The 26385-nt window shown below is 32.7% G+C and overlaps 4 protein-coding genes across 6 annotated transcripts in view; 2 read left to right on the top strand and 2 right to left on the bottom strand.

Moving 5' to 3' along the window:
* LOC123697796 (NPC intracellular cholesterol transporter 1) overlaps positions 1 to 18612 on the bottom strand; it is a 78189-nt gene extending 59577 nt beyond the window's left edge. For all 3 annotated transcript variants that reach the window (XM_045644347.1, XM_045644349.1, XM_045644348.1), the window contains exons 1-2: positions 18366 to 18612; positions 509 to 631 (exon numbers count right to left, since the gene is read on the bottom strand). In XM_045644347.1, coding sequence (XP_045500303.1) covers positions 509 to 631; positions 18366 to 18449 — 207 coding nt within the window. In that variant the 5' untranslated portion in view covers positions 18450 to 18612. The remainder of the gene's footprint in view (positions 1 to 508; positions 632 to 18365) is intronic.
* Positions 18613 to 18971: 359 nt separating this feature from the next.
* LOC123698052 (myb/SANT-like DNA-binding domain-containing protein 3) lies at positions 18972 to 20363 on the top strand. The gene is made up of 2 exons (XM_045644639.1): positions 18972 to 19332; positions 19652 to 20363. The coding sequence occupies exons 1-2, from the start codon at positions 19123 to 19125 to the stop codon at positions 20123 to 20125; spliced, it is 684 nt and encodes a 227-aa protein (XP_045500595.1). The 5' UTR covers positions 18972 to 19122; the 3' UTR covers positions 20126 to 20363.
* Positions 20364 to 20929: 566 nt separating this feature from the next.
* On the top strand, positions 20930 to 22056 carry LOC123698051 (G patch domain and ankyrin repeat-containing protein 1 homolog). The gene has a single exon (XM_045644638.1). It carries the CDS (start codon positions 21085 to 21087, stop codon positions 22015 to 22017), a length of 933 nt encoding a protein of 310 aa, XP_045500594.1. The 5' UTR covers positions 20930 to 21084; the 3' UTR covers positions 22018 to 22056.
* A 955-nt stretch (positions 22057 to 23011) lies between these two features.
* Positions 23012 to 24464, bottom strand: LOC123698158 (mitochondrial carnitine/acylcarnitine carrier protein). Its single transcript, XM_045644757.1, has one exon. It carries the CDS (start codon positions 24281 to 24283, stop codon positions 23387 to 23389), a length of 897 nt encoding a protein of 298 aa, XP_045500713.1. The 5' UTR covers positions 24284 to 24464; the 3' UTR covers positions 23012 to 23386.
* Positions 24465 to 26385: the final 1921 nt, after the last annotated feature.

The raw sequence follows: 26385 nt of genomic DNA, 5'->3' as shown, positions 1-26385 counted from the left end.
ATGGTCTAGTGAAGCAGAGTACTTGACTCGTGCTTAGTCAAATTACACACTAATCATTCTTAGAAGAACCCAGGAGTACGTTATCGTTTCACCTTCAAAAGGTATTTCCTTTTAAGCATCTCCGCAAATTGTCCATTAATAACCTCGAAAACATCTTTGATAGCATATCTAGGCTTATTGTCTGATAAGGAGTTAGAAGCAAAATATTTACAAGAACTATCCAGACATTATGTTTCTGCGCATTATTTTAAATAAAGTTTTTGTGTCACGCTTTCCATCACTTCCTGACTTTCATTTCGAATGACTAGTTTCAAATTAGCTTTTACAAAAAAAACATCTAGCATTTGTTATACTACCGACAATTACCAACGCCTTTTTTCTTGCAACTGACATAAAATCCTTTGGAAACAACCTTAAATCTACACACATAAGTCACCAGTTTCTACGTCAATCCGATAATCAGTACCTCATTCATACATTTATTAAGGAATAATCTCAAATAACTTACCCGAGAGACTTCATCGACCGGCTTGGCGGGCCCATCGTATAAGCAGTTCTTCTTCTTGTACTCTGTGGCATTGGAACAGACGCCGTACCACACGCACTGGCCCTTGGCTGACGCGCTCGGAATCTGTAATGGACAAATTTATTAGGCCACGGTCAGAAATACCATAGTAATATGTTAAACAGAGACTAGAATATAAGATTCTTAATGACCTGAAAAGAAATTGGTAGAGGATGGTACGATTGTTTGGAGTTAACTGATATGAAAATCCATGTGAAAAGTCCTTATGGTCGGTGGCAAAAAGCATACTTGAAGTAGTCTTATTTATAGAGACAGCTTTCAATATATATAAAGGAGATAGCTCTTCGTTTGAAACTAATTATCTAGATGTAGATACCCTTTTCATGTACTGAACTAACTCAACTGAAGCGCCACGTATAGAAATTGAGCACTTAGATCAAAGGGCTTACAAAATCGACTTCAGACAAGTAGTTATTAATAGAAAAGTTATTAATAACCTTTAGTTTAAAATTTACAATGTATAATGTATGAACATTATTCTCCTAGGCGTTTTACCTTAGCTTATATATCTATGCTTTCCTTCCTTATAACAAAACGGTAGAGCGTGGTAGGTCATTTCAATACATAAATATAAACCATGACGCTAATTTGAATAAACCGCACAATCTCAAGAAACCTATAAATTAGTTTGTGAGCGTGCTAGGTTTCAGATTTCCTAAACAGCTAATAGGCACGAAATGTTTCCAATCTAAAAGCTACAATCTATCGATTTTTACTTAAGTCGCCACTTAATGTAAAAATGTGCTATAATCTCGTGGAAATTCTTAGAACAGAGGGGCGAACACGAAAACTATCGCCATTGAGAACATTTGTATGGGAATTTGAATAGCCACCCCTGCTGGGCGTAAAGGATATATAATATTTTATATGTAAGAATGACTTGATGCTCTTAACGACGATACGAATCAAAAGTGCTTCTAAAAGAAGTCTAGTTGAATGAATGTTTCGAGTTTCAATTTGAAAACTTTGATGATTATTTTCGTGCTTGTGCCTCTGCATCGAAAGACGAAAGCTACAGAATTTACCTACATAAACATAGACATACATGTAAATGTTATGTCTACCATACAAATCAACATACCTACAGATTTAGCTAGTAACCTTCGCCGTAGCTGAACGTGATCAATATGGGTTTTTTTATTATTTTGTGAACGAGTTGCATATACTTAAATAAAAATTTCCTGTTTCAATGTAGGTAATAGTTTAAGTTCATTTTTTTTATATAAATGTGCATCAAAATAATTTAAGAGGACATTCAAACTTTATGAACTAGAAAACATTGTGGTAGATCATCTTAAAAATTACCAGCCTAAGGATTCTTTTTCCTTTCGCTGTCTTTTACTTTTAATTCTTTATTTACAGACATAAAATATAACAAAGTTAATTCTTTACAGGTAACCTGATTTACACAAACTAACAATTTCCCACACAAAAGCCGCTTAATGGAAAACCGGTCAGAAAACTGGCCATCAGACCATAATGAACTGCGTATAAAAAGCGGCCATTGTCTGCCAAATTGACTCCTGAAAACTCCCCGATAATTCAACATTTTCTTTAGCTCATAAATAGATGCAGGCTTTAAATCTATGCAACACCAGTTTGACGTCATCGCACCAACATTATGTATATTTAGAGATCGATAAGCTTAGGTGTTGAGTAAATCACCATACGTTTTGCATACGCCAAAACAATTCGATTTGAATCTTATCAAAATTCAAATGCGTCCGCATTGTCGTCACGACATCATACGCATCGAGATCAAAGATATTCCGGTCAAAGTTATAAAGATTTTTCAGTCATAGATTAGCAAAGTGCTGCTGTTTTAATTTTCCACTTTTCTTTAAAAACATTTCCACTGTTTCATTTTTAAAACAATTCGGTATCTAATTAAAACTGACATCATTAAAATATTATTCTGCTCACTCCAAAATCAAATAGTGTTGATATTTGGTTTTTGAAAAATATGTATTCATATAATACGAACACCTTCGTCTATTTCTAGAATGCTGAAATTTTAGTCCATAGATGTACAAATCGATGCTATCAGTTATTCCCAGCATGAAGATGCTAAAAGATTAACTTGATGAATATACGATGTATAGGTATGCTTTTCTTTTTATATAGTTAATAATAAAAATAGACTAGGTACTACACAACATAGGTACTGAAGGTTTAAAATCCAGTCCTAAATTCTGTAGCTTCTTCGCAAATATTTATCAATAGAAAAACAACTGTAAAGAGAACGCAGCCGAAGCCTAGATCCATACCCTTACTTATTCAGGACCAAATCACCATTCAATTGTGAAACATGTGGATTGTGGACCCGTTACATTGACTTCTAAGAATAACGAGATGTTTTCACAAACACAAAGTAGATAAATTAATTCAGTGAAGAGCTCAGTCAAGTTCGAAAAGAAGAAAGTAAAGTTATTGATACGCATGAAGCTTTTCCAAATAGTATACCTACAATCTACATTATACTCATTAGTAGCGGAAATCAATGTAAACTTTACTTCATTGGAGTAGGTACGTCATAGGGCAAGCCATAGGAAACAGATGAACAGCATAGCTTATCAAAGACAAAGCAAATTTCAACGAATCATAAACGTTAAAAACGTTCTTCTTAAAACGCTGCAGCCCAGTATAAATCGCGTCCAGACTACTGTTTACAGCATCTACTTTTAAGCGCTGACGTATCGCATATTTTATCACCGCGCATCAAATCAGATCTGAGGCACCAAATCGTAAACCGTGACCTCAAAGTTATCTGTATGATATCTATTATGCATGTAGCATCTACTTCCCGCTTCAATACAATCTATAATTTAATTACATGATTGCAGTGCTTTGCGGATGGACTAACTGTCGAACGCGAGTCTATCGCTAATGACGGGTAAGGGATAAGAATAGATAACACGGTAGGGGCGAGATTGGTATAGTGTTCATTTTGATTCAATAACTATAACAGCATCTACCTACCTACTGTTAAGAAGTGTCTATATGATAGGAGATTTTAATTGCACACGCTGTTTAAAAAATAAGCCGTTGTACATATATATTGCATAACATTAAGTAGACAATAAAGAAAATCGATCAATAAAATCAATAGCACCTGCATTCAGGCAAGATGATGGGAATAAAATCCAAAGAGCCATAAATTAAATGGATAATGGATATGGATGGATAAAAATCTATGGTAATTATACATGATTTCAAATCGGACAACCTTGATCATACTTTATGTTATACGCTAGTGCACATTCGTATATTATTACTAGATGTACATGACTATCCTACACATAAATTGACGTTATGTAATTTCCTTACTATAAATAGTAATTTTAACCAACAGCAAATCATTGTTGAGAATAGTACTTGTTATAAAAACACAACTATTTTAACAACATTCGAATTTATTTTCGTCTCTCCTCTTAAAACTTTATAAGCTTCAGACAGACATAAAACTCAGCCTGTAAACGGGTTTTGAACGTTTTTGTTGCAAAATTTAGTTGCGAACCTGCTTAAAATCACTTTTTACAATATGCTGATGAACAGGCTGATCTGGATTTAATATGTATTTGGCAATCACGTGTACAGAAAATTTCATACGTATTATCAGTATGCTAACTTAAAATAACACTTACAATCTTCTTGCTTACAATATATTAAGATTAGAAGAAAACGTTTCTTTTAAAAAAAATATGAGAAAGATATATTTTGTGACTAGTTTAAGCTAAGGTTTTCTGTGGCTATAATACAGTGTGTTTATGTTATTCTATTTTTGTAAGTAATTTAGAGCTAGCGCGCAAGAGCAACTTTTGTCGCAAGAGGAAGTTGCGTCGCTTTGAGCGCGCACTATCTGACTAGCCCATAGAGTTGATGGGAGAGACAAAATAGTTGCGGAGACAAAAGTTGCTCTTGCGCGCTAGCTCTTAATGTTTTGCAAGGAATGAGTACAACTTTCGTGTTACCTCCTCTATACTTTCATATGTTTCATACATAAGGCTGAAGCCTGAAACGCGTTTTAAAACAATAACTAGGGATACACCAAAACTTATCAAATCATTTAAATTTTATCATGGATAGATGAAACAGCAAAATGTCTAAATTTTTCTAGTAGTTTTTATAGTTTTCACAGTTTACCCCTAGTTCGAAGGTCAGGGTCTGCAAATTAAACTGTACCTGTTTTATATAAATAAATTTTATTACCTTTTTTTGGATCGTTTTTATTTTAAACTAGGTATAAAATAGGTATAATATATAGGCCCGCGGCTGCGCCCGCGCAGTCAATAAAAAACCCGCATAGTTCCCGTTCCCGTGGGATTTCCGGGATTGCGTCATTTTCCAGCCAGCAAAAAATAGCCTATGTCCTTTCTCGGGTATCAAAATATCTCCATACCAAATTTCATGCAAATTGGTTCAGTAGTTAAGGCGTGATTGAGTAACAGACAGACAGACAGAGTTACTTTCGCATTTATAATATTAGTATGGATGGCACAATCTAACTATATAAAGTATACAGAGATAGTCCAATTGTTATTTAATATCCATTACCTTTGTAACATATAAGTGGTATTTACTATAAGCCGTCCAAGGCTCCCGGCAAATGTTTATCGATCGCTCACCGATCCGACGTAAACACTCCGATAACGATGTCAAAAACCTTTACACTTTATACCGTTGTTGTATTATATATGATTCCATGCGACTTTACTTAGAACACGCAAATAGATTGAATCGAATATACCGTGTGTTACAACTTTATTACTTTTTCAAACACAGACAGGTACCTACTACATATGAGATCGAACGATGACTATTCAATATACCCTCAATTTTGAAATATTTTTATTGGAACGCATATCCTCATCGCGCGTTGCGAAAGGGGGTTAGACTAAGTCCAAAAGTTGTAACGATTCATTTGCTATAGTTGTAAGCAGTGCGGCGTGCGCGTGTATCTCTGTCCGTCACTCTTTCTCTCTCTCTCTCATAAAAAGCAAGCCAGTTATTAAAAGTAAATTCGTTCGATCCGGGTGTCCCTCGAAGCCTCTCAAGTTTTTTTTTATTCTTACGTTACCTACCTTCTATGGAGAAAACATAGACAACATAGATACAAACAAGCAGTATTCCAATAATATTTGATGATCCACAATAAATAGATAGCATCGAACAAAGATACTAAGGACGTTAACACTTCAAGTGTTTATTTACGAACCTACGTTATATTCAGAATAAATAACTGATAAGAGTTTTCTTCTACTTGTTTTATTCCATATCATGAACCAGAAACTGATAAACATACCTACAAATACAGCTATGCAACCCTATACATTTTAATAAAAAAATATATACATCAATTTATTTAATTACATAATGGCCATTGGCCATACGATTTTATCTCACTTAGTTTTCATCAAAGAGCGCGAATGTTTCAAGGCCCTGAAGGCATAATATAATACAAACTGAACAAACTGAACAACACAACTAAATGAAGCACTTCAAAAAGCTATTTCAACAAGACATTCTCGCATAAACGCTAACCACAATTTGTAATGAAAATAAAATACATACTAAATTTTGGCATAATTTTCATACAAGTCAATTCACACATATTTTTTTCAAATGTCTTTTTTTTTACTGGTTTGAGGGATTGACCTGTATTCAGGATAAACAAACAGTGAATAGCTGATTCGATTGTTTTTTATTATTAATAAATCCATCCGTGTTTGTTATAAAAAAACTACGCAACAACAATGTTGAAATTACTCGAATTCAACAAAAGATTCAAGAAATTACAAACAGAATCGCCTGAGAAGTTAATGTTTTAGGGTGCGTCCATTACCAATGAATGGAATATCATTAGAAACACGATATAAATGATAACAGGTAAATGACCCAAAGCAATCAGCAACCAATCCACTAATTAGAACAATTAGGGACTACTCGAAAACCCAATATATTCGAACAATAATTATCGTTTTTAGTAACTATAACAAAACTTTGGACATAACTTTTCCACGATCAATAAAACTCGAGCCTTTTTTTTCCTTTCTGCAAGAGAATTTATATTGTAAGAAAACTACGCGTCGTCCAACGGCTGACGTCACATATTTTTATCACCAGACGTGCCACTATTCGCACTAATTATTATTTGTAGACTGTTTTATCATCTCGACGATCTTTATTTCTTTATACTTTGCAAAAAGCAGCCTTACCACAAAGGGAATAGGGTTCAACAGAGCCATAATTCCCATTGTTTATCTCCATTTCTATTTATGATTTTGATACGGTCAAGGCGCACTTTCCCAAATTCATAGAAGCAATCACAAACACATACGCAATATGTTTTTGCGTTATTTCCGGCTGCATATCGCCAATCTATAGCAGTTTCTAAATCGCCAGTTCTATAACGAGAGTCTACGCAATTTTATTTAGCTGGAGAAATAAGAAGAACGAATAATATTAGAAAAAAAAAGTTAGATAGAAACGAGCACAAGATAAAGTTGTAACTTGTAGACTATTAACAAGATAAAGTTATAAACTCTTTGAGGATTATTTTTTATTAATTTTTTAATTAAAGTATATTCGCGAATACATAATATGAGATCATAAAGTGATAATTTAAGATAAATATAGACAAAAGATAACAATGGATGGGTTTCATCATATTATGGAATGAAAGATACATTATGTAACTTATGTATCACTATCAATTAAGTAATAACAATAGTTAAGTCTAAAATAAAAGATGATGTTATTTTAAGATAACAATAGAAGCATCACAACATAGTAGACACCTACACGTGTTTTGAGAAAAGAAATCTTCGGAACAAAATAAGAGCAGAAATTCTTATTGCTCTATGGATGTCACACATTTATTTGCCTTATCTTATTTATAAATTTTTACTTTACAGAATTGTTATAATTATTCTAAACTGTCTATTTCGATACTAATATTAAACTAAAATAAGTTATTGACGAAACGTTGGCTTTATTATTTGCAGCGCTGAGTGCGTCGGTGTTTGTAAGGATATAAATAGAAGCAATCAAACTTCATCCAAACCGCGTACTTATACAGTTTATAAACCGCGTTTATACTGAACTCTTGGTGGAAATATTTCAACCCACTCATTAATTAAACTTTTAATTGCGATCTTAACTCGAAGATCGCATCAAATTTAGATATGCTCGCTCCTCCCGTTTTCTGAAGCTTAAATGTTCATTCCATAATGGTAAATGAAGTTTATAATCTTATCCTGGATTTAAGCCCCGGCAGATTTGGAACTGTTTCCAGAATATAGGATTAGGTATTAACCTCACATTCTATGATGATTAATTATCCCTGGGACATCACATAATGTCGACGGTCCATCTACCTTCCCTTTCAACAAACATCGGTCACGCTCTCGGTCACGCTATATTCAATGACAGACTTTCCGGACAATTTTGGTTGGGGTCAATCATGCTAAAAATGTTTCTAATCATTTTGTTTATCTTCAGTAAACGCAGCTAATAATAGGAGAGGTGGAGAATAAACAATGGTACTGCCAAATATGATTTATTAGATGGATGGATAGGATATATGCGTCAATACATGTACCATTCATTGTTATGGCAACAACAGTTGGCACAATATAGTCAATAACCACGCCGCATCAAACGTGGCGATATCACACGCTTGCCAAAGCATACATAGTAATAAATCAATCTCTGGAACATTGTAGATCTTTGGATATAAGTAACACAGGTGATCTGTAACGCATACTGTGTACTATGGGATAAAATGAGCGGTCTGATTCAACTGTTCTGCTAAAACTGATACAATTATTCCCCATGAGAAAGATTCGAATTCAAATTGAAATAATGGAATTGCTATTCTATCTATTTTGACCGATTTTCTGTTTCCGTATTCGACTCTGTAATTAAATTTTAATAAAGAAGATTGAGATACCATTTGAATTCATTAATTTGAATTAAAAAATAAATAATATAGACGTTTACCTTGAAAAAATATACATTTACAAGAACAACATCTCATACTTTAAGTTTAAGGCAACGACCTTTCAAGCCTTCGCCCGGTAAGGGGCCATCCATAAAGTACGTCACACTAATTTCATGAGTTTTTGAGCACCCCCCCGTCCTTGTCACAGGTGGTCACATTTCTAAGACCCCCCCCTCCCTAGTGTGACGTCACATGTTTTGCAATATAACATCGAAAAATTTTTAAATTAAAACAGCAGTTCCGAATTTAGTTTTTTTATGAAATCAACATAATATCAAATATTTGAAACAATAACAAAAAAATAAACTAATGAACAAATATAAATTGTCAACAAATCAATTTAAACCGTATTGCCCTAAACTCTAAAGATAGAGTTGGACATATTTTAATATTTTTTAGTTTAATTTATATTTCTAATTACGCGATTAGTACCTCTAGATTTTGAAATGTGATGTCACGAAACTTAGGACCCCTCCCACCCCTTGTCACACCATGTCACACTTTGTCGACCCCCTCCCCCCCTCTTTACGTGTGACGTACTTTATGGATGGCCCCTAAAACACAAAAATAGGCCACTTTACCTCCGACAAAGCCTTACATTTTACCGAATCCACGTGATTTTCATATTTCAGCTGAAGTTCGATGAACGAAATTGAATAGAATAATAGCATCCTCTTAATAAAACAAACAAAACGCGTTAGGTATTCAAAGAAACCTCCACCGAAACATCAATAACGCTGTAATTAATATGAATGATACCAATGTTATCTATTGTCTGCGTAAATAAACGACTTTGAACCTTATGCAATAGGTCAGTGGACATTGATTGCATTGAATATTATCGACTGACGTCATGAGGGGACACAAATCAGGCCTTTCCGCTAATTATGAGTCACGTTGCTCCTTTGTTTATGGATTAACAAGTTTTTCAGTCTTCATAATAAACACCATCCTGTCCGAACAATACGAATACAGTTACAAATTATATAAAATACATAATTCAAATATTTTACATTACATTCATCTAACTTTCTGACACTGCCAAAATCGATACATTCACCACTTCGCCAATGCGTACTAAAGTAATCGTATACTTTCAACTTTTATTTGGCCAAAGCTTTTTCGCCTCTCAGTCAACGATGCGTGTTTGCCTTTTTCTTATCTTATAATGAGGGGACACTTCTGTATAGGTTGAACAGGGTGAACACTCTTCTTTTTAAAGGCTATCGCTACATAATATATTGTCCTAAGCATTGTGCACTCATAGCGAAATAGAAGCAATACAAACGCTCAATCCATGATTCCAGAACTATCCCTTAAGTCCCCAAGTATACTCCAACTGCGCAAAACCATATATCCAATACTAGCACTATAATCAAATAAGCGGCGACCTTTCGTGACCAAGCTCGAAAAGCTTTGAACCGGCGCGGTCAGGGTCGATACATCGCTGCAATTTAACGTTCTACGCTAAACCACCTCACAAACATTGGATGAACAATGATTTACAGTGCCGGTCTGTTAACACTTCTACACAAGGTCTTGAACAGTGTAATCGAGGAAGCCGAATGTATTTAAGAAATCCATACTATAATATAATATTATAAATGCGAAAGTAACTCTGTCTGTCTGTCTGTTACTCAATCACGCCTTAACTACTGAACCAATTTACATGAAATTTGGTATGGAGATATTTTGATAACCGAGATAGGACATAGGCTACTTTTTATCCCGGGAAAATGACGCAATCCCGGAAATCCCACGGGTACGGGAACTATGCGGGTTTTTCTTTGACAGCGCGGGCGAAGCCGCGGGCGGAAACCTAGTTATAATATATAGTAATATTCGGGAAGGCACGACGGCATGTTTAATATTAGTAAATGCACAGCGCTATTCAAACAAGAAAATACCATAAAACCTACCATTTCTTCCTGGAAAGTGTTTTTTTTAGTCAAAACTTCATGAAACCTAAACAAATGTGTGCACACATTAATACCAATTCGCTAATTTTTTTCCGTTTACATAACACATTTGTTGCACCTGTCTAGTAAATGATAATTTAAATCAATTCCCAGACATCCAAAATAGGATACTTATATTAGAAACATTCTTAAAAATATGCTTCAGACAGAGAGCAAACAAGTCTTTACATAATTTTTGAATATCCACAAGTCTACTGACTACGACATCATTACAACACCTATTCCTAAAGTCTAGACTTCTAAAGTACTGGTCTCTAGACGGAGTACAGGTGGCCTGACTCGATCAGCATTAACGTTATACGGTTATAAGTATTGATCGCACGCTAACTTTCCTATGCTGCCGCTGTAAGTGGTGTAAATTACAAGCACAGAATTGTATTACGAAGTTATAAAATAATACACGAGTAGAAATATTCTAGAAGTTTCCTTGACTTCTAAATTCTCCCAAATGCTTTACGCAGGGCTATTCTTCAAGTTGTAGTAGAAAGTCAAAAATAAGACTTTTTCTTTGTTCAATAAATAACACTGTTCTGTATAAGCTGTGTAAGTTAAATGCCTATAAGTTGTACTGTAGGGTAGTTTTGAAACATGATACTTTGACTGTCTATTATTAGATTATTTGGTTGCATTTATATGATGCGCTGCGCTCTATGTTCTGTCATCTAAATTGATATTTACGTAATCTATACATGTAAGTAATATTAATTTGAATAAATTGTATGCAGGTATATTTTTATGTTGTATCTGTCTTCATATAAAATGATGAAGTATATTGTAAATGCACATAAAACATCACTACATTGTTGCTTTTGAATGTAATTACATATCTATTTGAAAAATCACAATACATTGTTCCACTATTCATTTGTGCAAATAAAGCCTTGCTTAAATTATGAACATTTTTTTTGTAAACTTGATACGTTCAAAACATATTAACATTTTAGTAATGCATTTTAAGTCAATCAGAATGCGAAACCAAAGCTTGTTCACAACTAAGTTTTTTTCAGAGTTATTGTAACTAAAGACAGTAGAGGGAGAATAATAAAAGTTCGTAATTAGCATAAAGAAGCCTTCTAGAAAAATCTCTTCAAGAATGGAAATTCGATGAATCAGGCTTTGAATTGTTTTATTATGTAATAAATAATCCTATTACTGATGCATTCACGGTAGGTATTATAGATTAATTAACAGACACTAAGCAAGTGACAATGGACACTCTCTTAGAATAAGTTATTTAGAAATTTAGGTTAACATAAAATTACTTATTAGTCTTGTAGGCTAGATTGTAATTTGTATAAGGTGCTATTTTAATTAGCAACCTTATTTAATTAAAAAAAAAATAGATTAATGCCATTGTTGTGTATTATTTAGAACGAACCTATAATAAATTATTAACTATCGCAATAAAATAACTACCTATCATTTATAAATGTGACAAAATATAGTCTATTGTCATATAATTATTATTATGGTTAAACATAAAAAAATACGCCATGTCTATTTATTCAATCATCCATTCAATAATATACAGTTATGTGTTTTTCTTAATACTGAAAGGTTTGATTTTTAAAACATGGGTTTTTAATACGTTGTTAAATGTTTTCTGCAGACAAGGCGATGCGAAGACAAAATATTTGTTAGACAAATAAAGCCTGAATACAATAGCACTACAATTAACATATAAAAGTCAAGTTAGTCGAGTCACAAAGTTTCCCAAAGACATCTAATTTGTTATCAATGAGGATGCGGGAACAAACATGCGGGTAGTTTTATTAAAATAGTGATTCGTCATTCGTCGGTTTGTGGTCAATTGTCAATCGGTCGGCGATTGTTTACTAGTTAGGACAATATAATCTCGCCCGGGTTGAACCGGGATTATTGAAATTCGTTCAGAAAAAAATAATCAAAATCTCATGTCATTTTGCAAAGAGCCAGCTATTATATATATATATATTTTTTGTTATTGATTAATATATAGCAATGGAAATAAAGATTCAATATTGATACGTATATAAAACACCACATACGCAAAATGCATTTGAATGATTTTTGTTTATGTCAGTACTGTTCTACAAATCAACATGAAATTAGTTTTCATACCTCGTTATTATGATATTAAATAAACAAACATGCATACTATTTACGAAATCTTATACTAGACCTACATTATTATGCTTACGTTTAATATTACTAGATTAATAAAACAGGTTACGTTCCGCGACTTTCACAAAACCGCACACATGAGGATGTTCAATTCGCTTAGCTAACACGAACAAACAATATAGACTGTGCTAAAAACGTAAATAGATAAATAAATAAACCTTATATTTTATCAGGAACGCGTTAATTGAATAAGTGAGAAATATATACTAATGAAATCACACATACGATAATAACATTTTAATACAATGAAACAATTTCTGTCTGGCTCTGTTTCTTTGCTAATTGCATCTAAATAGCACAACGGATTTTGATACGATTGTCACAAATAGAAAGACCGGTAAACGTAAAAGCATATGAATTCATATGATGTAATTATTACGCTGTTATATTCAAAGAACTATTCCATACCGATGCCGATAAATCTTAAGAATTTCCGCGCTGCACTTTAACTCGATAATATCGAAATTAGTAAAAATACCTAATAAAAATGCATTTTTTATTACAGTACAGAAGCGAAGGTAATCAATTTTAGGTAATAACTAGTAGGTATACTTTTTAAAGACGGAATTGTCTTCGTACCAAAATCAGGCTAGTCACAAAAGATATAGCAAGGAAATCATAGTACAATCTACATAATAATAATTTATATTTGCAATAGAAAAATGCAATACCACCCACAGTCGTGACGAGCGTATTAATTTTAGACCTTCCTTGTACTAATGCGTGTCGCATATTTAATATCATGTCGTTACATTTTACTTATGCAGACAAAGATGTTCATGTTAAAATGTTTCAAAGGAAGCTACCTCTCAGTTTAATTTCAAGTGGAAATTGTTTATATTTTGTATATAATTATGTATATTTATTTGTACATGGAGTAATCTAGAACTTTACATACAAGCATATACACGAATGTATAATTGTATGTCTATAAACTACCTATAAGAATTTCACTAAAAGACCTTGCCACAATTTGCAAGGTAAATTATCCCCACTCATAGTTATTATGCCTATAGCATATATATAATAATCAAAAAGTTTTATAGTTATAATATTATCCCCTAAGGACATTCCTAAAAAATTAATAATCATTTACTAGTTCTAGAATGTTCAGATTTAACGAACCCAAGTTTATGCCTCAGGGGTATTTGACCATTAGCCTAATGTAGGCAGTACAAAAATGACTTTGAAGTTTGAAATGTATATTTAATAATTTCTGAATATAATATATAGACGGATTTAGATATTACATAAGTATTAACTGTACTGTTATTATATAAGAATATATTTCAAAACATCTTAATTGAAATCTACTACTGAATAAAAATCACAGTTAATTAGCATACCTAACGCATACTTCCATGGTCAGTATTTGGACAGGAGATTAACTGTCTTTCTCATTTAATAATAAAGTTATAATCTATCAAGCCACTGCAGCCTACATACCCATCACAACCTTACAGATCCACTCCACCATTTATTAAGCTACAGTTTTTATAGCCGCATTGTATTTCATAATGTATTAAAACTTGGCACTAGAGAACGGTTAAACTCTCACATAAATAATACATTGTGTCCTTGAAAACATTTTTTTTCAAACTTAAACTCAAACATTCATTTATTTAATTAGACTACTATTTAGTAGCACTTTCGAATCGTCATTACATAATTATTTTTAACATTTACCACTGATTCGGAAAGCAGTATCTATGGAGAAGAACTGGCAAGAAACTCCATAGTTGCTCTTTTAAAATCATGTCGATATTACATAATATGTAACTTATATCTAAATACATAGTATATCATTATATGCCAAAGAACACATCATTACACAACTTACACAACTCTAGATCATAATAAATTCATATGGATGCCTTGCATTCAATTATTATTACTTAAATATTTTGTTGGAATGAAGTTGCAATTTTTAAATAACTTAAATTCTGGGCTAATTGTTGAATTATGTGATACGCAATAAAAGTACATTACAAAAACATGGGTTCATTGGTATACTAATTATTGCATCCATGTTTTTCTTTCTACAAAAAACGCAAGTCGGATTCCCTAATTACATGAACAATATCAGTGTAAGAATAACATAAATCCAATATATTCTGATATTTTTTGAGCGCAAATTATTAATGTCTGTACCAAAAAAAGTATTATTTTTGTACTTACTAAATCGAATATTTAGTACATATTTTGAAATTATTACTAAGCTATTAATATGTATCATAACATGTAATAAAGGTCATATTTTATTTCCTTATATAAACTATCAAGATGTTATTTAGGTTATGGAAGCATAAATCCCAAGGGAAATTTCATCCCTATGCTGGCACAGATAATGTATTATTTCTAATAAACAACTGTCCACCTATTTCCTGCCTCAACATAATTAAGTTAAATCTATATATTTTCGTATGACGCGGACTGTGTGATTGCAACACTGTTATGGGACACAAAATGACTAATTTGGGAATACACATAATTTGTAACTAACATGTAATTTTGTATATGAAACTACCAGTTGGTTTAAGTATCATCATGAAAATATAATAATAATTAATTAGCACTACACAGTATAAGACAAAGGCGCTTCCCATTGTGTGTCTGTCTGCCGTATGCTTAAATATTTAAAACTACACAATGGAATTTGATGTGGTTTTTTTAACAGGAAGAGTGGTTCAGGAGAAATCTTTAAAAAATTATTTAAAGTTAATATAATTTGTAGACAACGCGGGTGAAACCGCGCTTTTGATTAGTTATTAAAAAATATATATATTTTTTTTTTTTAATATTATATCTGCGATCAGTCGCTAGACTATAAGCGGATATGTTAAAGGCGCGTATGGCAGGAAGGATGCTGCTCCCATTGGAGTCCACCCTTTATGCTATCGGGCTTGGTAGCCGGCAGTGTTGACTAGTCAAAAATGTCTCGTCGCTTTTTGAGACGACGCACGTTTTCAGGTTCAAGCAGTTTTGTAGCAAGAGGGTTTGGGTGTTTTCCCAATCGCACTTTGTATGAAAAATGTTGCGTACATATTTCCTGTTTGATGGTTGGTATATTCAATAAAGTGTGAACCTCTTCTGTTCTGATGAACCAGGGAGCACCTGATAATTGCTTGAGAATATAGTTTTGAACTCGTTGCATTATCATTATATTAGAGTTACAGCTTGCACCCCAAAGTTGCAGTCCGTATGTCCATATTAAGAACTGTTTTATAAATGAGGAGTTTGTTGTTCATGGACAGTTTTGAGTTTCTAATATATCTCTTAAAAAATATATTTTCATAAGTAATGCTAATACAAATTCAAAACATCAAACATCTTTCAAATTGATTTCATCCAAAGATTTAAAATCTATATCAATTCGACATAGCAACATACACATAGAGCAATTCAGGCGCCATCCACTCAAACTAATTTAAACAATCAAGCTTCATCCACATCGCAGCTTCAATTGACATAAGCAGCTGTTGAATAGGCTTCCATTAATTTTAATTGCCATTGATTGACCGAGTTGATTGAGATGATAATAAATATGACTTGCTGTTTGGGAGATATTTATTGATTAATTTCGATTAAATATTGCCTATCTATAGATTGATATATTATATAGTTTATAATGATTATAATTGATTTAAATTAAAGTGAAGCATTATACATGTTAATGTGAATGAAGTGAAGTTCCATGTCCCCTAGTGCGGTAATGGGCAGATGCATTATTAATACATCTGTTTAACGGATCGATTTTCTTTAGGGACAAGTAGGTGATCAGCCTTGTGAGTCCTGCCAGACCAAGACATTTTTTTGTTCTTCGTCTCCACTCTGAATCGAACCCAGGTCCCGATGGTTCTACGCTCACGTGTCAACCATTGTACCAAGGATGCGGTCCATGTGAATGAAGTGCTTATATAATTGACATTAAAAAAACAATTTACATACAATTGATTTTATCCTCTAATTCTAAAAATATTATTTATTACCAGGAAAATTTTTATGTTAATTAATTATTGAATTTAAAATTTAAAATCTACTCTTATCTAATTTGTAAAATCAAATTTGTAAACATATAGAAACCTAGTATCATAATATATTCGAAGTTTATATTAGCACTGCATATTAACAAAAATATTTATGAGTAAATAAAAACTAGTGGTTAATTCACTATAATTTATTTTATGTTATTGAAATTAAATAAATAAGGTTAATCAATAAAAATGATGTCCATTTGCATTTAAAATAAACAAATGGATGCTTCTGTTGTTTGTATAGTTAAAGAAATATTATTCTTTACTGGAAATTAGAGAAACAATCCACATACCTACCAGACATTAGATAATACTGAGAATGATACACTTTTCATTTCACATCATGGGGTTCCTGTGGGATTTCCGGGATAAAACCTATCCTATGTGTTAATCCAAGTTACCCTCTATATGTGTGCTTAATTTCATTGTAATCGGTTCAGTAGTATTTGCGTGAAAGAGTTAACAACCACACACAGACATCCTCACAAACTTTTTGCATTTATAATATAAGTAGGACTAGTAAAGAGCTACTAATAAAATTCTATGAAGCTTTTTGCCTTCATTAGAACTCTATTACTATATAAAATATGATTCACATACCTAATAATAATAAATTAAATAATTTAACAAGTTTATTAGTAAACCATACAATTCAAAGTAGCTTTATGTAACAAAGAACTGTAGATAAGTTTGATTTTAAAATGAATTGTTAGCTCTTCAAATCCCATAGCATACAGAGTATTTTTACAGACTACTTTTTACCAACAATATAATCCTATTATGGAATAGAAGCTATTGTTGAACAATAAAGAAATATTTCTATTATCAGTTAATAGTTATCATTGAACAAACCTATAATTCACTTTTGCATGAATTCCTTATCTTAGATAACATTTTTAGCTCCTTCTACATTGAACACCTGATTCTTTTGTTTCAAATTGTAAACAAGATCAAACCATATTTGCCTGAATATGGATTATAAAGAGAAATTTGAAACCAAATGTTGTTGCAGGGCATTATTTTTTATTTATATGATAATAATATGAATAAAGACCTGTTCATATGAGTAGTTAAAATGAAATTATGAAAATCTTTAATATTTTTTTTCTGCTTTTTAATCATTTTTCTCAAATATAGACAACACACAAATTTCATTACCATTCTCTAGTTATGTTTTTTTAATATTCTATCATCAAATTACTCATAAATAATAACATTCAACTTAATCATACACTTCTTTGCTAAGGATTAAAGCAACACTTGTTTGAGTGTTCAAATCCCTGACTTTTTATCCTGATTTCCTGATCCCTGATTTTTTTCTTTTATATGAAAGAATTGTGAACCTATAATTTTCCAAAAATAATGCAAAAAATATTAAAGTAGATGTAACCAGTTAGTGATCTCATTTCCTTATGACCGTGCAACGCAAACACCTTGATTTTCTTATGTTAATTTGCAAGGTGAATGTAGGTAAATGTACAAAATAAAGATATTCGACCAAATAGCCACGAGAGTTGCATAAAAATTTAAACAAATAGATTGACAGTATCAGTTAACTCCGTATACTTATTGGGGCAGAACAATAAAAGGTAATTACTTACATATTCTGTTAGGTGAAGTAAAAACAGATATCCGAGTATAGATGGTAGAAATCCTCGCATAATTCTTTTGCCACTGCCAGCCATTTTAATTCACTAAACTTCACAAATTACAGTTGTAAAGTTCTTGTTTTGTCATATCATAGTTACAATCACAAAAGAGCAAATTTCAATGGAGAAAACACAGTAATGTTACAAAATTTATGTGACGCACTTCTCCGTTCGAGTCTTTTTCCTAAAATGACAAATTTCAAAAAATTATTATAGACGTCAGACGACAGACTTCAGAGTTGCTACTAAACAATTAAAAAAGGTATTGCCATATGCTTATCTAGAAATAATTTAACACCGGAACCTGAAAAATCTAGAAAAAAAAACGTCAATATGGTATGCGGTGCGTAATTACCGTAATTACCAAATATTTATATTCTATTGAAGTAAAATTAATTGTTTTAAGACCCTAAACAACAGTTTAATATTAAATTATCATTATAAAATTATTTGTGCCCTCACCCACTATTCAATTAAATATAAGCTGTAATTTATTGTGAAAAAAAAGCCCTGACAGATGACAGTTGACATATTGTTGTCATTGTTGTCAATATTGCTTTGCACTGCAGTCTGCGTGCCCACGAAATGTCCAAATTAAATAAACATAAACAGCCTTTATGTATTTTGCTTTTGTGCCAATAATACTAATTATAAAATGTTGTTTTATAAACTCACTATTTCTAATTAACTACACTTAGTGGTTCCGCAAATGGAAGACAGAAAAAGGCAAAGATGTATATACGTTACTGCTAAGCAAAAAAAGAAATTAATTGAATTAATGACTAAACATCCAGAGTTAATATCGTGTAAAGTAACTCAGGACTTCAACTACAAGGATTCACAAAAATTGTGGCAGAATATAGCTAACGAATGTAATTCCATACAAGGGGCGAGAAAAACTTGGAGGCAGTGGCGAAAAGTATGTTAACTTTTCTTATAAATTAGCATTCCTATGGAAAATACACAACTATTATACAATGCCTGTGTGCATTTAAATCTATCATTCTCCTTGTTACAACAAAAATGAGAGACATTGCTTATTTACAAGGTCGTAGTTTTGATAAACACATCAAACTGAAGCTTTGAAGCATCATTTAAATTTTTCTAAATACTTATGTCATGAACAGAACCGCTAAATTCAGTGCAGTTCATAGAGCAACATATCTTTCTACTTCAATAATAATAAATGTTATTAAATTATTATTTATTATGTAAAATGTAACTTTATAATATTTCAGACATGGCATGACTTGCGGTCCAAAACAAAGAAACGTCAAGCAGAGACAAACGGTGAGCTCCCATTGACAACAGTCATGCTAACTTCTGCAGAGCAAGAAGCACTTGGCATCAAGACTGGTGAAGAATATCAGGAATCTACAGAATTTGTGCCTCTTACCGATAACCATGATGATAATTATCACGCAGAAATGTCAAATGGATCTATAAGTGAGCCCGAATCAATTCCCGAACAAAAAGTGTTCACGCAAGACCTTAAAAAGTCAAAGGTGAAGATTAAAAATGGTGTTAAAAGTTCCAAGCATTCAAATGAATGTTACCTCAATTGTGACTTATTGGCTGTGCAGGAACAAAGGAAAATACAGATAAAGGAAGATTATCTTAACTTCAAAAAGGATTATTTGAGGCAAAAACTGAAGTTATTGAAAGAACAGACTGAAGCATTGAAAAGTATAGCCAGTGAGCTATCCAAATAAGTTTAAAGTAATACCCATGTAGTGTTACTAGACTCAAAATTGGGGCCTTCAAGAATTTTGCACAATTCTCATTTATCAGTGATCTCAAATCATGAATATCATTTTGTTTGGTGAAAGCAGATTGACGATTCCTTTAGATCTCATAAAAATATTGAATAAAATAAATAAGAGAAGCAATAAATACACAGAAGTGATTGACAAGGAATAAAAATGTTAATATGTATAATATATTTATAGTGGATCATATTTATATTTTATGGGCTAATAGTATAGGGCTATAGGCAAAGGAAATGTGACTTATCATTAATAAAAAACATGTGGTAAAACCTGTTTTTGCTTATTTTTATATTTATCCTTATAATCAATACTTTCTCAAAGCCTTATTTGTTATGTACATATTTATATTAGGTTGGTGTAAGCGGCTTTATAGCAACACCATGAATTCTTTAGAAGATTGTTTGGAGATTGAGGCTTGAAAGTGACATAGATCGGCTGTAGATTTGTGTACATATTAATTCTTTAGCCTTGTAAGTTGAAAATCAGTTTATGCCTACTATGGTTTCCTGTGGTTTCAATGTTATTAATGAGTAGGTAACTTCGGTTTTCAAATCCTGTTCTCTGTGTAGCAATATTTAGCTCTTGGATATAATGCAAAATCATGTCGTACATTTATATATTTAAGATATCGTTGTGGATATCGTAAAAACTAAAAATTCCAAAAGGATCGTATTCTGACTAAAAAATGGAAATGTCAACCATATGTCAGAAGTCAAATGTCTACGTTTTACGTCATTTATGCGACTCGTTTAATACAAACCAAATAATATGATACCTACAAACCTTTGTTTAATTCAAAGAGTTTAATAATATATATGGTTTAATTATTTACCTCATCAAGAAATAAGTCTTGGAAACAACGTTATGTGAATTATTCATAACAATACAATTTATTTCATAATATGTTTCATAAAGATTACAGTAACTTTGTCCGACCAACAAATGACAGTGAAATTAACAAACCCACTGTAAACTTTCCATTTCTATCTGGTGAACAAGCCAAAAAACTTTATCTGGAAGAAGTTCAGAATTCGGCGAGCCACAGTGTCTTTTCTACTACAAATACTAGTTATATAAGGGATAAAGGAAGCTGTAATCGCAAGAGGAAAAATTCCGTTAAACTCACAGACAGGGAGTTGTTTCAATGTGTTCAAAACAATGATGTTGAGTTGATAAGTGTCGCGTTAGATACATCTCCAGAAAAGATTAACATTGTTGATGAATTTGGGTGGAACTTGCTTATGATAGCATGTCAAGCAAATTCGATAGAAACTGTTAAAGAATTATTAAAGCGCGGAATTGACACTTCAGTTAGAGATAAATCTGGGAATTCTGCACAGAGTTTAGTTATAAAAAATAAAAATTACACTCTAGCTGATATATTACTAAGTCACAAATCAAATGAAGATGAGAATGAATGTAAAACCTCTAAACAAATTAAGGTCAAGCTAAAAGAGGAATATAAATGTGAGATTTGCAATAATACAACTTTTCCTGATAAACAAGAGCATCTATCATCCACTGTTCACAATATAAATGCCAGTAAAGGGAAGAAATTGCCTGCAAACTATGTGATACCTCAATCTAACAAAGGTTACCAAATAATGGTAAAAGGAGGGTGGGATAAAGAAACAGGCTTAGGTCCAGATGGTACTGGCACTAAATATCCAATTAAACCTGTGATGAAAAAAGATAGAACAGGTCTAGGTCTCAAACCAAAAAAGGAAGGCAATGTAGTGAAGGAATCCTCGAAAGTGATAAATAGAAAAATAATAGCAAGGGAACAATACAATAATAGAAGAAAAGAAATCAATTTCAGAAGAGAATTTTACTAATTAAGAATTACCTAGTGATATTTTTGATACTGCTCACAATTATGCCAACTGATGTAATATAAATATCGGTTATTTGATATTTATAAAAAGACATCATTAATAAAAGATGCACAATTTAAAATTAAACTTTATTGCTTTGTTCCTTTCACCCGTACATACAGCTAAATGATGTCAGATAAATGACCTATCTAACACCGAAAGAATTTTTCAAATCGGACCAGCAGTTCCCGAGATTAGCGCGTTCAAACAAACAAACATACAAACAAATTCAGCTTCAGCTTTATAATATTAGTATAGATTAGTATTTATTTTTAATTGAAAGTGTACACTTTTTTTATATTGTACCAGAAAAACTATTCACAACCATGCATGATTATGTAGTCTATGATTATAATATGCCACATGATAAGAACAAGATTTTGTTATCATTATTTCAACAAGTCAAGTTCACAATAATGTATCTCAAGTGATCATCAGATTACTTTTGTATAATATGTACCAATTCTATTCGTAACTCACATTGTATTATATTAATTTCAGAATGCGATAATAAAATATACTTCTTATATAACAATACAGCAAAACATGCTGTTCTGGTACATAATCATTAAGAGAATTGTTCACTAGTCTATTCAGTTTAATATTTTTGATAATATTGTGTAGGAAATCTTTTTCCTTTCTTTGCTTGTACCAAACATTCTCAGAAACAATGTTCTGCACCTTTGTACAAACAGGTAGTTACATGAAATTGATCAATATCTCAGGATGGCAAAAAAATTGATTCCACATTTATTTAATGATAGTTGGTTTAAAAAATAATATAAAAAAATAGATATATTGTGTTCATAATATAATTGACCTAAACATGAAAACATTCAAAATACACTTTAAAATAGTGCTACATTAAAAAAAAAACAAAATCTGAATCATTTTCATTCTATTCATTTGCTTCACAACATTTTCCTTATTTGTAAAAAATAAAAATAACATTACCAAAATAACATTACCAACATGAGGAAAAGTGTAACAGCACTGAAAAGATAACATTATAAAGACAAAAAACAATTACATCTTACAAAGGCACTGATTTTTTTCACTATTATTTATCTGTGAATACAAAACAAGCATCAAAAATAATACTTAAAAAACATAATATCATTAACAAAAAAAAAATTGCAATCATTTTGTGTGTTATTTTAAAGCTTCCATGAAAAAATAATTCTGTCATGTAAAAATAATACAGAAAATATAATTTGGCAGAGTAAATATTTAAAAATATCTAAATTACACTAGATGTAACAAGTTTTAAAATCATTTTATCTTATCTGCTATATGATACAAATTTGTTAGTAAACTACTACTAATATCATCAAAGGTTTGGAGCAACCCAGTCAAGGAACTTGACAGCCAATTCAAATCCTACAAAGCATGCAGCGTTAGCTGGGAACGCTCTTATCATTACAGGAGCCACACCTTTGTACAGGGCCGTTGGACCTTCTCTTGCCATCAACTGTTTGAAAACATCCCTCATACCATTAGGATATGTTCCCTCAGGAGCAGTTTGCAATCTACTCTTTAAAACATCAGCAGGCATGCCCACCAGCCAGTTAGCTATACCAGCACATCCCCCAGCCACCACTGTTGCCAACATCTTCAATTTAGCACTTGCATCTTCAGGAACTATAATCTCTTTCACCCACTCATATGTCATAAAGTACATTCCACTCGCTGGAACGTCTCTCAGTATGGTGGCAACACTGCCTTTGTAAATACTTCTGATACCACCCTCTGCGTATAACTGCCTGGCACAGTCAACCATGCCACTATACTTCTGTGGCCCGGAACCACCTTGTTGAATTTGGAGTAAACATTTAATTCTCTCTCCTGGAGCCATAATTGAGGTTGTAAAGATACCTGAAAAAGCACCAGCAGCAAACAATTCTGGTCTTGTGAGAACCTGTTCACTATCTGACTTGATTAACTTTTTACCGAGGCCGAAACCAAAGAAACTTATCGCAAAAATAGGCGCGACTCCGGTCAACGGAGCTGACATTCCTTTGTAGAGACCTTTAAAGCCCTCTTTTTGAATAGTCTTCTTGAAACAATCCACAGTACCCGCATACAAAGCTGATTCTCCAGGTTTTGGTAAAGGCATAGTTTGTAATCTTACTTTAATAGTGTCCATTGGATGGCCTGCAAGAACAGTGCATACACCGCCGAAACCACCACTTAAAAAGTATTTAATTGGGCTGCTATTCTCCGACATTTTGATAAGTTACGACTTATGATTTAAAAAGAAAGGTGTTACACTCTTCAATACAGCTGTTGGCCTGTAGAGTTAGTTACAACTTACCGCAACTTAAAAACTTGAAACAAGTTTTTAAAATTCAAATGTCAAAGTCCACTATTCGAGATGTAGGTATAGCAAGATATATGACAGTTATTGAATGGCATAAAATGTCGTATGTCATAACAAACCATTATGTCTTGCTCTGTGTAACAAACTCACGTCTTGATCAAGAAGCTTATATCTTATACACTTGATTCATGATTGTCTTTTGCTTCTGAGGCATAGAGGAGAGGAAGGATGTATAACTGTTCTGAGGGGAAGACTTGGGAAGAATTGTTTGATACAAACACAGATACAAATAGGTAAATAGGTAAAGGATCATAATCACACTCATAGTGTAAAGCGTCTTATTCACGGTCCATCTTGACGTACGTCCCGCCAAGGTCATACACGATGCACGACGCATATTCACGGTCCATCCCCGCTGTACGTCAGCTCAAGGCTGCCAGTGTTGCCACCGAAGTATCAAGCTACCCACCAGAAGAGACCTCTGAAACCACCAGAAATCCACTGTGCTGGATGTATAAAGAGTAAATAAATATTTTTAAAAATGTGTTTTTTTGTACTTTTTGCAGTACCTAAGAATTTTTCATTATTTTTAAATGAATTATATGAATCCAAACATTCCAAATCTAAATTTATTTCAAGAGCTCATTTTTAATTAATTTTTAATGAAGCTCGGTTTCTCTCTTCCCGCCACTTCACATTCATGACCGAAAAGACTCTTTCAGTAAATGCTGAAGTGGCGGGAACAGAGAGTATAATATAGCTAATCATTTTTTTTAAACAAACAAATTCGTTAGGACATTTTTTTTAAATAAATTGCCATTTTTCTGCAGTGGACTTTTGCATAAAATCTTTGTTATTCAACAATTCGCCTTGGAGTTCTTTTAAAATAATAACTTCTGAATATAAACTGTCCATGTGTACTAGGTTGATCCAAAAGTAATGATAATTGGGTATTTCCTGTGTACATAAAAATATAAAATAACTGTTTCTTGCTTGCTCATGTACTCACTACGTTATCACAAAACTAAACTAACTACTAAGTTATCACAAAAAAATCATATCAATAGGCCACGTTTCCAAGTATTTACATTAATTTCTGTTGGCAACACTGATCTGCTGTACAGCAAGCCTATTCACGATCAAGCATGCACGATGCACGATGCGCTTGCACGACGTTCGCGGTGGTGGGGATGCTCATCATCATCATCATCAGCCCATATACGTTCCCACTGCTGGGACACGGGCCTCCTATGAGGGTACAGGCCACAATCCACCGCGCTGGCCAAGTGCGTGTTGGCGGATGACACATGTCGTCGAACTTTTTAATTCTTCGACATGTCGGTTTCCTCACGATGTTTTCCTTCACCGTTCGAGCAGTGGTGATGTTACAAAATGCGCAGATAAATTGAAAAATCAATTTAATTCCTGCGCGCTCGCCTGGTCTCGAACCCCGGACTTATCGATACGAAGTCCGAGGTCTCACCACTGAACCACCACTGCTCTTCAATTTGCCAACGAAAAATTCGTCGTGCACATCCAGCAACGTAATAATAATAATTATTGACGTACGTCAAGACTATTCACGGTCGTTTTGCGTCGTGCATCGTGTATGACCTTGGCGGGACGTACGTCAAGATGGACCGTGAATACGACGTTTTAAACGTTTAATTTTTCGTCCAGCGAGCATCCCCACCACCGCGAACGTCGTGCAAGCGAACTCCAAGGCGAATTGTTGAATAACAAAGATTTTATGCAAAAGTCCACTGCAGAAAAATGGCAATTTATTTTAAAAAAATGTCCTAACGAATTTGTTTGTTTAAAAAAAATGATTAGCTATATTATACTCTCTGTTCCCGCCACTTCAGCATTTACTGAAAGAGTCTTTTCGGTCATGAATGTGAAGTGGCGGGAAGAGAGAAACCGAGCTTCATTAAAAATTAATTAAAAATGAGCTCTTGAAATAAATTTAGATTTGGAATGTTTGGATTCATATAATTCATTTAAAAATA

This window comes from Colias croceus, chromosome 15 (assembly GCF_905220415.1).
Source record: "Colias croceus chromosome 15, ilColCroc2.1".
Lineage (NCBI taxonomy): Eukaryota > Metazoa > Arthropoda > Insecta > Lepidoptera > Pieridae > Colias > Colias croceus.
Note: the sequence above shows the minus strand (reverse complement) of the source record. Positions and strands in the feature narration are given on the sequence as shown.